This window comes from Pleurodeles waltl, chromosome 2_2 (genome assembly GCF_031143425.1).
Source record: "Pleurodeles waltl isolate 20211129_DDA chromosome 2_2, aPleWal1.hap1.20221129, whole genome shotgun sequence".
NCBI classification, from domain to species: Eukaryota; Metazoa; Chordata; class Amphibia; order Caudata; family Salamandridae; genus Pleurodeles; species Pleurodeles waltl.
In genome coordinates this window covers 906,509,079-906,524,461 of record NC_090439.1, presented here as the reverse complement: position 1 = coordinate 906,524,461, position 15,383 = coordinate 906,509,079, and the positions used below count along the sequence as shown (strand labels likewise).

Sequence of the window (15,383 nt, the reverse complement as noted above, 5' to 3'; positions counted from 1 at the left end):
AATGCCTTGCGTTCTAGCCATGTTCAGAAGCGAACAGCCTCTTGACAAAGGGTCCACGACCCCACTCCTTCCTGTTTGTTGCTGTACCACATGGCTGTGGTGTTGTCGGTGAACACCTGCACCACTTTCCCTTTGAGAGGGGGAAGGAATGCTTTCAATGCAAGTCGGATCACCCAGAGCCCCAAAAACTTGATGTGGAGTTCGGACTCCGCCGGAGATCAGAGGCCTCTGATCTCCACCTCTCCCATGTGGCCGCCCCATGCCAGGAGTGATGCATCTGTCACTACCGTGAGATCTGGTTGTGGAAGGGGGAGAGATCTGCCCTTGACCCAATCTGGATTCGACAACCACCACTGCAGATCTTTTGCTGTGGCCTCTGAGATCTGAACCATGTCGGAGAGATTCCCCTGATGCTGCGCCCACTGGAACTTCAGGTCCCACTGCAGAGCCTGCATTTGCCATCAGGCAACAGTCACCAGCAGGATGCAGGAGGCCATAAAGCACAGCAGCCTCAAAGTCATTCTCACCGCTATCCAGAATAGAGGCTGAAACATCGGTATCGTAGCCTGATTATTCAGGAAGATATGGCCGAAACTACACAGTGTCCGGAACAGCTCAGATGAAAGGAAGCATCTGAGAGAGAGTCAGGTGTGACTTCTGCACATTTATAGTCAGTACTCCAGCTAACGCAGGAGGTCTGCCGTAGTCTGGAGGTGGGAGACAACAGTCTGGGGGCAAGCCCACCTTCAACAGCCAGTCCCCGAGGTAGAGGAAGACTGAAACCCCTAACCTGCGCAGATGAGCTGCGACCACCACCATCACTTTGGTGAACACTCAAGGGGTACTGGTAAGGCCAAAGGGGAGCACAGTGATTTGAAAATGCTTGTGACCTACCACAAACCACAAGAAACATTTGGGGTAGGCAGGACGGAAATATGAAAATAAGAGTCCTGCAAGTCTAACGCTACAATCCAGTCTCCTGGGTCCAAAGTAGATAGGACCCGAGCCAGAGTGAGCGTTTTCAACTTCTCCTTTCAGGGGAAGAGGTTGAGGGTCCAGAGGTTGAGGATAGGGCGAAGGCCCTTCCTTTTTAGGCACCAGGAAGGAACAGGAATAAAAACAACAACCTACTTCTGGCACATGGACCCCCCGCTATGGCTACCTTAGCCAAGAGATCCATAACCTCTTTGCGGAGAAGTGCCAAATGATCCTCTGTCATCCAATCGTAGGATGGTGGCAATGATGGAGGGGTAATCTTGAAGGAGAGGGAGAAGCCCCTTTGGACTATTTGAAAAACCCACCTGTCTGACTTGATGGCGTTCCAGTGAGGCACAAAATGGCGAATCCTGCCACTGACTAGTCCCTGGTGGGGAAGAGCCAGACTAGAAAAGTTTGGAAGCTGCACTTTTTGGGGGAAATCAGGGGGGCAAGGGTTTTGGCAGGGGGCGGTGGTGGACTAGCTAGACCGCTGGCTCCCTGATCTGCACGGAAGCTGGATCTGACGTCCTTGGCCACGCAGAGGCTGAGCAGCATGCACAACAGGGAGGCTGGTGGGGAACGGACGTAGCCACAAAAGGGGCAAAAAGCTGACTGAGTGGAGCGAGTGGCAGCAGAGAGGCCAAGGAACCGGGCTTTAGCACGTGACTCCGCAGAGTCTGCCTTGTCCCCGAAGAGACTGGTGCCATCAAAATGCATGTCCATCAAAGTAGATTAGACATACCCTGAAAAGCAACATGTCCTTAACAAGGCGTGGGACCTCAAGGCCACCGTCAATGCAACCAATCTGCCCAAGGAGTCAATCGTATCCATCCCACATCTGATTGTTAACTTGGCTGAGTCTCCAATCAGCAACATCTTGTGAGAGAATGTCCCTGGCCTCTTTCGGGACCTGTGGCAGGACTTGCCTGACCATGTCCCATAAAGTATGGGTGAAGTGGCCCAAAAGTCATATGGTGTTCAAAGACAGCAATGCCAGGCTGGAGGAAGAAAACAACTTCTTCCTAAGGAGGACGAGCCTCTTTGATTCCCTTTCTTGGGGGGGGGGGGGGGGGGGGGGGGGAAGCGGAACGGAACATGCCGTGGTACGTTGAGGCTTGGATAGCCAAGCTTTCGGGGGTAGGGTGCTGAATCACGAACGCCAGGTTGTTAGGTGCAGGCTAAGGCAGCAGGCTATTGTCCTATTAAAAGGAGCCCCTGTGCTGGATTTGGACCAGGTCCCGAACAGGACATCCACGAGGGGTTCATTGAAGAGCAAAAGGGGTTCCGATGTGAAAACCCCAGGCTGCAGCACCTCAGTGGGTTGGTCCTGACAGCCACCAAAAGCAGCTTGAGGCCCAAAACCTCGGTTGCTCATTGCACCACCATGAAGTAAGAGGCCCCCTCCTCCGTAGCCACGGTAGAGGTAGAAAGCATACCAACGTCAGGGGAGGTATCCAGACTGCTGGCTTCACTCAGTTTCTAAGTCCAGTCCACAGGTTTTTCAAGCTGGAATTCTAATGGGTCGAAAAACCCCTCAATACTCCCACCAAACTTATATCAATAAGAATAAGGGTCAGGATCCGATCTAGGGACCAAAGCCCCCACTGAAGTCTGAATCTGTGTCGATCAATGCCGGTCTGGCTCCATGTTGGAGTCAGTGATGAGTATAGGATTGACACTGCTCACGGGCACAGGCGAACTCAGGAGCGTCAACGCCAGAACTGTCATCGGGGAAGGTCACAATGGTACGACTGATGCCGGTTCGGACCCAGAAGCAGATCCATGTGTGCCCCTTTGAAATGAGGCCGAAGCCACTAGTGCTCAACCCAAAGGGGCCCCTTCCAACCCTGTGGTGTCTGAAGACTCCCTGACAGGGCCGGACTGCCCAAAAATGAGGTGCATGACCTCATACAATTCCTTTAATGGGGCAGGTGTGGCTCCGGCTCCTGGAAACTCATGGAGGAGCAGAGCGGGTCCCAGAAATAGGCTATGAAGACGGAGGCCTAGAGCAAGGACGCTCCTTCTCCGTGTTGCCCAACCAACGGAGTAAAGTAAACATTGGTGCTTATTCGATGACTTCTTGTGCTTACCTGAATGTCACAATGATTTCGTATGAGACGAGGAGGAGCGGTGATGGCTTTGTGAGCAGTCTGGGGACCTTCCCCTCGACCAAAAGCAATGCAGAGCCAATGCCGGCCCACAACCAGCTTTAGGGACCGCTCCCTCGAACCCTACGGGTTCATGGCCCGACAGTGGGAGCACAACTTTGTGTTGTGGTCATCGGCAGCATGCAGTGAAAGGAGCGCAGGACTTGAAGCCAGTCTTCCTTTGTGACATCTTGACACACCAGAAGTCAAAAAACGTTGACAAAAAGTCAAAAGCCAGTCAAAAATCGACTGTAAGGTTAGCTCTCTCAGGATCTGCACGTACGCTGGGATGGAAAGAAAAGAACTGGCACCATTACGCCGGGGTAACGCCTAGATACAACCTGTGATGTCAGATCCAGCAGCCACGACGCCAATGACGGACGAGAAGTCAAAGAAAAATCTCCGGATTCAGATTGACGCCTGGGGAATCTCTAAGGTAAGGAATCTGCAACTAGAAGTCTCAGATATAAATTATCTAGACTGCAGTGCAGTAAATGCCTTGTATCAATACTAGTTTGGTGCAGGCTAAGTATGCTGGTGGATTGCACCATCATCTTTCAGGTTTCCAGGGAGGGCTTCCATGTGGGTATGGCACTGGTTTGTGCACCAGACTCAAAGCACCTCCTTTGGGCACCAATAGGATGCCAGACTTAAGTGTACAGTGTTAAACAGTGTGGCCATATTAAGAGTGGATGGGTACTATATCAGCCTTTTATGCCTGGACAGTAACACCTAGATTTCTAACATAGGGTGCCATGTGGGAGGCTGACATGTGATATTGGTTAAGGATATATTGCTTTAAGATAGATAACCCTTGGAGCAGCCAGTTATATATTATGTTTGTAATTTGTTCCCTTTCTGTACACCCAAAAAAAGATTACACAAATTTAAACTAAACTGAACTGAACTTGAAAACAATAGATTCCATAATAATATTTAGCCTTATGTTGAGTGAATAAGGGACCTAAACCGTGAGTATTCAACTTTGTAGGATCGTGGTAAACAATTAGATTAATTACCTCATGAAAATCACCCAAGAGGTAATTTTATATGTAACTGTTCCCCACTATAGAGCAGGTGCAAGACTTCACATTTTCCAAAATGAGGTATGGTGCTAGATGCTTACTTTATTGCACTCTATCATGTCATTCAGATCTCTCATCTGTAAAGATTCATCTTGCTTCCTCCTGCAGGCCCGTATGGGCTAGGGTGCCACGTTCCAGGATGGTTTGTTCAAACTGTGTTGTGTTGTGATTATTTTCCTTGAGATGTGTTACTAAGTGTGCATCTGGGTAGTCAAGAGGTCTAGGGCAGGGGAACCGTGATATGGTACTATTTCTCCCCTGATAATTTTTCCACTAATGCTGCTCTTGGAGCATTGAGCGCTGTTTTGTATGTTTGGCATATAAGTTGTTTTGGGAATGCTCTCTGTAATAATTTATTTTTGTAGGTCTCCAGCTTGTTCAATCTACTGTGCTGATTTTATACAGATCCATCAAGACTTGAGTAACTGGCCTCCAGGTAAATTGTTCTTAAATGCTCCTGGATGGTGAGATTTACAGTGAAAAAACAGAATTTCTATTTGTAGGCTTTTGATGGACAGCCGAGACATTCAAAACTGACCATCTCATCAAAGAAACAGGAAAGGGCCAAACCATCACAGAAGAATCAACTGGTGTACATCGACTGGGTTATATTTGATACAATAATTTATGCCTGACAAATTTGGGGAAGACATCCCCACTTTAAAAAGAAACCTGCACAAACAAAAGTGTTACTCTAAGAGATCAAACTTTAGATCTGCAATGAAAGTGGCAGAAAAAACTGAAGTTAGCATGCTGGGATGGGTTCTCATACAACTCTGTGGGGTCAGATCCTGGGGGCACGGAGCAGGGATGTAGCCAGAAGGGATGTAGCCAGATGCCGTTTATCAGGGCAGGAGAACTAGGTCAAGTTTCATGAACATGTCTGGCACCTACAAAGGATTCAAGAAGTGAGGAATTTGGAGGCAAACGTATACATTAGAAAGAGTTTTACTTGTCTGATTTAAGTCCTTTTGCATAGTTCATAATGCCTTATCAGGTCTGAACTCCTATATTCTGGTTCATAGACAGATTTTCCAGCCATTTTAGACTTATTTTCAGTTACATTTGTTTGGTTCCATGCTTTTTTACATTAAGCGTTGGGGCATATCTTCTGTGATCCTGATGATTAGCACAAGGGATTTCACACTAGAGGATCTCTATATTTGCTTACCATATTACCTCTGTTTTAAGCATTTTAGCAAAAATAATTACACTGTTTTACAGACCGTTCAAGAGTCACAAAGTGCATAAGATATTCACTGATCTGGAATTAACATATTTCAATCAATGACACAAAGGATAAGTATATAACATTCTCATTTCCAAAGCCTTTTTGGTAATAATCCTGAGCTGTAAAGTCACTTATATTATTGTAAGAAAGCGACCGATTTTCTCCCGACTTAATATTTTTATTCTTTGATTTAAAAGAATCTGATAAGTGGTGTCTTTCAACCCTCCCTATTGTCTTTTAACCAACCCTATACTCTGTACAACCGATCTGCCTGGCAATAAAGATGTTTTGAGAAAGGGAAGCAAAAGTTTTCTAATAGTAAAATGCATAAGAGACAGCTAAAATTACATTTTAAAAGGAAACGTGTCCTTTTGTTCTTTGCTATACAGGGGACATAAACCTGAAGTGAGCCATACGGTTGTTGAGCTCTAATTTTTCTATACCCTTTTAAGTTTGCAGGAGTCTGACGGCCAGTGAATTCCCAAGGGGTCTGTTCTTTATCTTAAGAGGGTAAGAGTATTCATGTGTGCTACACCATAGACTACTGCACATGTTTTTTGATGACTCCCAACACTGGCAGGGTTCACTCAGAGTCGGTGCATGTGGACACCAACTTCTTTTAGAACAACCTGCATATTATCTATGATGAAGTGCTCAATATTGTCTTATTTGTTTCTCTGTTTTTTCCAGGTCTTCCTGATTAGGAAGCACATGACACTTAAGTTAGTTACATTATTATACATACACTTTCAGCATATTGTTTGGCTTACTTATGAGGACTAAGTAGTTTTTCTCGGTCCTGATTAAACGCTGATCGATCCATTTGGCCATTGAAAGGTGTGAAACATGTTGACCACAACAGTGGAGCGAAACACATTTTTTTTTACACAGTTCCACATAGACAGGGCAGGAACAATATTTTCCCAGGTCCTCTCCTCTTGTTTTTAACCTTGCCATAGGCCCCCTGAGCAGTAATAAACACTGTTTGTTGGGCATATAGTCATATTCCAGTCCTTCACCCTGCTTAACTACATGTTTGAATATGCTCTTGTACGGTGCATCAACACTCTTCATAAAAAGATCTCCGGCAAAGAGCCCCCCTGCGGGGCCCATCAGGGATTGGAGCGCCTGCCCGACGAGGAGGATAGCCTGATGATGAAGCATGCCACCTATTGGTGGGCGAGGGCTCTTGCTTCTGACAACTGAATGTCCCAATGACCTTGAAATTCAGGGGCATCATTATTTTGTAGGAAAGGCTCTAAGGATGCCAAACCTGGCATGATAATTCTTGTTAAAAAGTTAATTTTTGTCTCACTTAAGAGCAACTGAAGGATCTAGCACCATAGCAGCCCTCTAGATCACTGCTACAAAGAGGCAAATCCTTCCATTGGTGGCCCATGTGGCAAGTCAAGCTCTGTTTCAGGGGAGATGTCTAGCCAATTGGCATTGATTAAATCTAATTATTGTTTATCAGTGTAGAGAGGGGAGAAATAAATCATCACCCCGGTGGCCTCATCATCAGTGTCCCGAGGGACCCTATTTCTTTCTGGTATAGGGTTAGAGCCAAAAAAAGACTAGAGCATCTGAGTTGACCGATAACGGTCAAACTTGGAACAATGTTGGTATGAAGTCTAACATTGGCATCTGCACCATGTTCTCTACCTGTGCCAGAGGAGAAGGTATTGGCGAGACAGGAAACATGTTGATATTGGTGGCCGGTGTGAAGGTTTGTATCGGAGTCAATGCAGGTCAAGTAATGGGTCTCCAGGGGACAGACAGTGTTGGAAAGGATCCGCTGGTGGTAATCCAATTGGAGGCCATACGGCTCCACAAAGTCAGAAGTCACATCTGAGGGAGAAGAAATCTTGCAAGAAATCTCACTAAAGATATGGAACATGGTCTCCTTGAAGGCTCCTATCTGCTGTGGAATAGACTGGCTCAGGGAACTCCGGTGCCTAAGGACAGCTGAGGAACTGGTTTTGAAACCAGGGTCCTTGAAGGAGGGCGATGTTTATCTTTCTAATTAAAGTATAAGGGTTGCTTCATTTATCCTAGCCAAAGCTTCAACATCGACTTACTAGAAGTCTTAAAGCTGGAAGTGGAATACTCTTGGGAATGGCTGGAGGATCAAGCCCCGACCTGTGACCTGTACTTCAACCATGGCTTCTATCTCTGTCTGGAGAATGAGAGCTCACCTCCCAGCCGTGGATCACATTGGGACCATGAAGACAAACATATTGAAAAACTTAGGCACTATAAACACACCTCGTACAAGTCCTAGACTGATATCTGCTTCCTGAAGTTTTGGAAATCGTTGGATGAATGGAAAAAGTTGGGAGCATAGCTTCGGATCCACATTAGATGGTGCGGAACACAAAAAAAAGGAACAGATGACAGTGTGCAGAAGTAGCGTATATATGCATCATCCTTCCATCACCTCTGGGGAGTTACAGAGCCACATGGAGCAGCATGATCCACTTGCCACTACACAAAGACGCCACTATTGAAGTTCACCAGATCCAGCCTGGCACCTAGGGATATTCTAAAGATGAGTAGTCTGTAGTTAGAAGCGCACACCAGAAAATAACTCACTACAAAAAAATACATAAATAATAAAAAAAGATAAAACAGATGAAATGTGCTCTTTAATACTGTGATCACTTCTGTTAGATGCAAAAAGGAAAATACGACAGAACACCACTTGAAATTACTAACATTTTAAATGTTGGGACCAATGCGTTTTAACTTCTTCTTTTAAAAAAAAACATGAAAAACACTATAACGGATGCCACAAAGTTGAGGAAAGGGTCTTTTAAAGAGAAGACTCACCCGCCACCACCAAAAGCGAGAGCATCCATATCTCCTTTAACAAAAAACATGTTGTCTCCAGTCCATTTAAAAACCTGAAATTTAAACAAAGATTATGCCACTATTATTAGCATTATTACATTTTGCAGCACAAAGGGTGAGCTTTTAGCTATGTATATGCAAATAAGTAAATACAAAAAATAATAATATGCATTGGACACCTGAAAATCACCCCTATACTATGCTCTATTAGGAAGATACCAGCTATCTTGGTTCAACATCTGTAAGAATAGAACAAAACTAATAGATCAATCATGTATTCTGCGCTCAACATTTACAACAGAAAATATACAACCCTCACAATTCAACATCATGGCAAACAGTTCGTTCGCAAGTCAGATAACAGAAATTAGAAGGTGATTAACTACTGACATTATCAAGCACTGGCAAAGCCAAAAAGTTAGCAAGGATGCTTGCTAGAAGTCATATGTATTCAGAGCAAGTGTAGAAAGCCTTTTCAGTTGCAAAGCAAATCACTGGGAAATATGATGCTTACTGGCGTAGGGAAAGGGTACTACTGGCTTTGAAATACTGTAACCTTATGATATAGTTTAATGCAGAAAGATGACTAAAATAAATTAAAGAATGGCTAAAGAATGATAAAAACATTTGTGAAATGAAGTGTGAACTTACAAGCCTCGCCACTGAAGTACACTTCATTTAGGCGAATGTGCACATGGGATCAGATAAAACGGCAACACTCGCGTACAAAGGACAAAAAATGTACAAACTTTATTAAAATGATTCAGCACTCAAGTATTTCGCACATATAGGACAAACACACGATAAACACTTGTAAACAAAGTTAAACACGTAGAAATAAAAACCCAAAACAAACTTAAACAGGTGAATAAAGAATAACAGTTATCCTGTCCCATCATTGTTCACATTGATAAATATCCATGTGTTTTTTTCCTCTGTGGGAGCTAGCATTTTATTTGTTGACAGGCGTCCACTGCTCTCCCTTACTACGTATTCACCACTTGGCGTGCAATACATTTCCCCTTTTTGTCCAGCTCTTTTCCATGGTATTGTGCCGTCAGTTGAGGAGTCAACATTTTTTTTTTTTTTGCGGAGCTAATTAAATAAAACTTGATTCTCTGCTTCCCAGCCCTTAGCTATTGCCAGGGCTATGGGTTCGCACAAGTAAGACAATTAATGAGATGGGCTTGTAAACTGTCCCATGCTGTGGTGACCAAAATCGAAATGAGAACAACAGATGAGCAGACCAACTGATGAGGAGAGCTGAACCAAAGACCATCTATTCATACATATACATAATTAACTTTTAGTTTATGAATTCTTTTCTACTACGCGAGGTCGGAAAACGATCTCTAGCTGTTTCTAAAACGTTTAAAAAGGAAGTAATAGCAAAATGATTGGGTCTATTTTGTGTTCAAACCCCAGTCATGTAGCTTAGACAGTTAGAACCCCAATGTCATGTGAAAGGGCTATTAGCCAACAATTACACATATCAGTGAAGAGGTGCAGAATATAAGAGGTGGAGTAGTGTTTAGTGGTGGATGCCACTACACCTGCAATATGGTTTATCTTCAACAGGCCTTCGGTGAAAGGTACGAGACGGTCGAACCACCTGTTTTGATGCTGCAGATCCTGGTGATGTGAGCGCGCTGGAGATTTTCTTGATCATCGGTTTCTGGTTTCTGGTTGGGTGTGGAAGTTTTCACAGTAGGTCATATAGACACTTGTACTGGCACGTCACACCTAAACACAAGGAAAGTCAGGGCAGGTAAGCATATGTGTGCCAGGGAGGGTGAAACACACATCTCATCTGCCCTTTCAGTAACTGATCAGTCAGGCAACCCGTCTCAGACTCTAAGTAGAGGGTCCAGAGTTTCGGTGCAAATCAATTGTCATCAAATATACTTATCTAGCAGCATGCCTTTGGTCTTGTGGTGTTTCTACCGGAGTGGAGGTTGAACAATCTCAAATGGGCTGGGTCGATTTGCTACTGTGTGGTGGCAGCAGTCTTCCACACAGGCCTTGCAGCAGCAGGGCAGTCTGATAGCGCTGCTTCAGCAGGATCTGCGAGCTTTCAATCTTAGCCAGGAGGAAGTAGGTACTCTACAGCTCCACAGTGGGAACCACCACAAAAGTCCAAGTTCAAAAGATGATCAGTGAGTCATTTGGGCATCTCCAGCTTACAGGTCCAAAGCCAAGCAGTTGTTAGTGTACAGTGCATTCTTACAATTCAAATGTTCAGCCAATTATTTGGATCAGTGTTTTCTCTCCTCAAAAATGGCAATGAGCCTGGGAAGGTCTTGTCCCGATAGTGCAATACAGGAGCATCTGAATACATATAGAGGCCTAGGTGCAACTTACAGTGGGTTGCTCTACGGCAAACTATGTGAATTGCTTCCAGAGGGGCCTAAAACTAAATAGAACAGGTAACAAGAAATGGGGTTTGATCTTAAAATGCATCTTGGAAATGCCACTTACACAAATGCCATTCATATATGAACATAAATGTCTGCAATACGCTGAGTGAATGTTAATGAAGGGCATACAAGCAGTGTTGACTAAGCAATTACCATATGCATTATTTTTAAAGTTTACAAAGAGTGACAAAAGTGATGCCCATGCATAATGTTTGCAAAAATTCATGGTCCTCTGCAGGGTCTTGAGACCGTATGGGTGATTAGCCACGCTTCACAAATAGTTGATTGATTGACTGATTGATTGATCTATCTAATTTACAAATTGAGGCCAATACTCAACTCCACTGGGTGCCTCTAGGTACCCACAAAGCCATAATAAGCTACCATCAACCAGGGCTTGTACAGGAGGTCACATGGGGCTACCTTTTAAGGATAAAGTTGGTGGTGGGTGTGAGTTCTCACCATTTTCCAAGGACATCACAGGTGACCCCGTCTGAGAGGATAAATCAGCTTCAAGAGTCGCTAGTGAGTAGTGTTTCCACAGGCTGTGCCATAAATGAACAAGCTACTTACCTTCAGTAACGTAGTTTCTGGTGGATACTCTATCTGTATAGAAAATTCCTCACCAGGTGCCAGATTGGAACTGGAGAATTCTTCAGCAATGCTCCTGCACCGGAGGGTGGCGCAGCATAGCTCCACAGTGACTCTGTTCCACCACAGACTTCATGTAGTGGATGCGGACATCAGTTTCTTGCATCTTTCTCCTTCTGCACCCTCCGACACAGAGCGAAAAACAAACTGTCTCAGACAGTGTGCCAATTCTTAACTTGGAATCTTAGTGGGTCGTAAAGAGAACACTCCACAGAAAGGAAAGGTGGAAGGGCAGTGAGGAATCCAAAGTTAGAGTATCCATATGAAAAAGTGTTACAGAAGGTGTCTAGTGCCTACTTTGTGGTTTGGATAGTTACTTTCAACAGCAGGGTCCTCACCTTTAGAATAGATTCCACAGCGTTCCCTCCAAACGGTAGAGGGTCTGGAAAGCAGGTTCAGACAAAACATTCCTGCAGAACCAAACAGGCTAATTGACCTTCCAGCCAGACTGGCCTGTCAAGGAAGCAGCATTAAACATATGCACCAACAACCATGTAACAGACTGGCAGATGTCTTAAACAGGTACCTCTCTTGCCTCGGTTCTGGTGGAATGAGCCTGACAGCATTCGATGTGCTGCCCGTTGGCCATGAGTGTGTAGCAGATCTTAATACAGAGGACCGTCAACCTTGGCAATTTTATTTTGCACCACTTTCCCTTTGTTTGCCCCTGAGATACCCACAGTGTTGAGCATTTAGGTGATGATCTTTTGTACGGTTGATGTAAAAGCTGAGGGCCCTCCTAGGGTTAGAGTGATGAAGTACTCCGCCTAACCCCCAAAAGGGGTAAGGTAGCATAAAAAAATATTCAGTGATGATTCACTTCTTTCCTGTGCAGAAATACAAGGGAATTCTAACTTGCACAGACACGTTTAATTCAATCACCTCCAGATCAGAGATTTAACCCCGTCACTGCCAGGCCTTTTCCCCCTCAGGTGCCAAGCCTTTTTTTGGCTATTTGGGGCAGTTCGCGCTTAGGACCTCATAACGTTTGGTCCACATAAGCTACTCATGCCAAATTTGTGTTATTTTTTTCCAACATCCTAGGGATTCTAGAGGTACCCAGGCTTTGTGGGTTACCCTGAAGGAGACCAAGAAATTAGCCAAAATACAGCGAAAATGTGAAAAAAAATAAAGAAACAGGAAAAAAGGGCTGCAGAAGTGTTCCCCCCCCCCTGAAAATGGCATCAAGAAAGGGTTTGCAGTGCTAAAATCACCAGCTTCCTAGCTTTCAGGAACAGGCAGACTTGAATCAGAAAACCCAATTTTTCAACACAATTTTGGAATTACTGGGACATACCCCATTTTTACTATTTTTTGTGCTTTCAGCCTCCTTCCACTTAGTGACAGAAATGTGTGTGAAACCAATGCTGGATCCCAGTAAGCTAAACATATCAGTAGACAAAATTCTGAATTCAGCAAGGGGTAATTTGTGTAGATCCTACAAGGTTTTCCTACAGAAATAACAGCTGAAATAAAAAAATATTGAAATTGAGGTGAAAAAAAACAGCCATTTTTATCAACGTTTTACTCTGTATCTTTTTCCTGCAATGTCAGATTTTTTAAAGCAATATACGTTATGTCTGATGGACTCTTCTGGTTGCAGGGATATACAGGGCTTGCAGGTTCATCAAGAACCATAGGTACCCACAGCCAATAAATGAGCTGCACCTTGCAATGTTTTTTCATTCTATACCTAGTATACAGCAATTCTATTGCTGAAATATAAAGAGTGAAAAATAGGTATCAACAAAACCTCTGTATTTCATAAATGGGCACAAGATAAGGTGTTGAGAAGCAGTGGTTATTTGCACATCTCTAAATTCCAGGGTGCCAATACTAGCATGTGAATTACAGGGCATTTCTCAAATAGATGTCTTTTTTTATACACTATCTTACATGTGGAAGGAAAAAATGTAGAGAAAGACAAGGGGCAATAACACTTGTTTTGCAATTCTGTGCTCCCCCAAATCTCCCGATAAAATGGTACCTCACATGCGTGAGTAGGCCTAATGCTTGCGACAGGAAACGCTACATGGACACATCACATTTTTACATTGAAATCTGATGTGTTTTTTGCCAAGTGCCTAGCTGTAGATTTTGGCCTCTAGCTAAGCCCGGCACCTAGGGGAACCTACCAAGATCAGCCTAATAGAAATGTCCTAAAAATAATTTTCCTCCCTCACCTGGGGACCGACCCTTTCCTAAGGGGTTGCTCTCCTTATCAATATAAATAAAATAAAAATAAAATCCCTGGTGTCTAGTGGCGTCTGCCCCCCCGGGGGCATATAGGCCTAATTAATATAGGCCGATCTGCCAACGCTCCCCCGAGGGCCTATACCAGAACCTAATGGTTACGTCCGTAGTGCCTCAGCGTCGCACCACCGTACATAACCATTAAGTCTGTGGCGGGGAAGGGGTTAAATAATGAAAAGTAAATAAATAAAAATCGAGAAGTTTAACCCCTTCGCTGCCAGGCCTTTTCCCCCTCCTGTGGCAGGCCTTTTTTTGCCTATTTGGGGCAGTTCGCGCTTAGGCCCTCATAACTTTTTGTCCACATAAGCTAACCAAGCCAAATTTGCGTCCTTTTTCTCCAACATCCTAGGGAGGCCAAGAAATTAGCCAAAATACAGTGAAAATTTCGTTTTTTTCATAAAAATTGGATAAAGTGGCTGCAGAAGAAGGCTTGTGGTTTTTCCCCTGAAAATGGCATCAACAAAGGGTTTGCGGTGCTAAACTCACCAGCTTCCCAGCTTTCAAGAACAGGCAGACTTGAATCAGAAAACCCAATTTTTCAACACAAATTTGGCATTTTACTGGGACATACCCCATTTTTACAATTTTTTGTGCTTTCAGCCTCCTTCCAGTCAGTGACAGAAATGGGCATGAAACCAATGCTGGATCCCAGACACCTAAACATTTCTGACAAGTAGACAAAATTCTGAATTCAGCAAGGGGTCATTTGTGTAGATCCTACAAGGGTTTCCTACAGAAAATAACAGCTGAAATAAAAGAATATTGAAATTGAGGTGAAAAAAACATCAAATTTTACGTTTTACTCTGTAACTTTTTCCTGCAATGTCAGATTTTCGAAAGCAATATACCGTTACGTCTGCTGGACTCCTCTGGTTGCGGGGATATATAGGGCTTGTAGGTTCATCAAGAACCCTAGGTACCCAGAGACAATAAATGAGCTGCACCCTGCAGGGCGTTTTCATTCTATACCGGGTATACAGCAATTCATTTGCTGAAATATAAAGAGTAAAAAATAGCTATCAAGAAAACCTTTGTATTTCCAAAAAGGGCACAAGATAAGGTGTTGAGGAGCAGTGGGTATTTGCACATCTCTGAATTCCTGGGTGACCATACTAGCATGTGAATTACAGGGCATTTCTCAAATAGATGTCATTTTTACACACACTACTATATTTGGAAGGAAAAAATGTAGAGAAAGACAAGGGGCAATAACACTTGTTTTGCTAATCTATGTTTCCCCAAGTCTCCCGATAAAAATGATACCTCACTTGTGTGGGTAGGCCTAGCGCCCGCGACAGGAAATGCCCCAAAACGCAACGTGGACACATCCCATTTTTTGAAAGAAAACAGAGGTGTTTTTTGCAAAGTGCCTACCTGTAGATTTTGGCCTCTAGCTCAGCCGGCACATAGGGAAACCTACCAAACCTGTGCATTTTTGAAAACTAGAGACCTAGGGGAATCCAAGATGGGGTGACTTGCGGGGCTCTAACCAGGTTCTGTTACCCAGAATCCTTTGCAAACATCAAAATTTGGCCAAAAAAACACTTTTTCCTCTCATTTTGGTGACAGAAAGTTCTGGAATCTGAGAGGAGCCACAAATTTCCTTTCACCTAGCGCCCACGAAAGGAAATGGCCCAAAACACAACGTGGACACATCACATTTTTTCACAGAAAACAGTGCCTACCTGTGGATTTTGGCCAGTAGCTCAGCCGGCACCTAGCAAACCAGCGCATTTTTGAAAACTAGAAACCCAGGGGAATCCAAGATGGG

At 44.1% G+C, this 15,383-nt stretch overlaps 1 protein-coding gene across 9 annotated transcripts in view; it reads right to left on the bottom strand.

The window, feature by feature from the left end:
- Window positions 1–15,383, bottom strand: part of OXR1 (oxidation resistance 1) — a 1,752,159-nt gene that overhangs the window by 21,477 nt on the left and 1,715,299 nt on the right. For all 9 annotated transcript variants that reach the window (XM_069220614.1, XM_069220609.1, XM_069220613.1 and 6 more), the window contains one exon: window positions 8,271–8,344. In XM_069220614.1, the coding sequence (XP_069076715.1) occupies window positions 8,271–8,344 (74 nt within the window). The remainder of the gene's footprint in view (window positions 1–8,270; window positions 8,345–15,383) is intronic.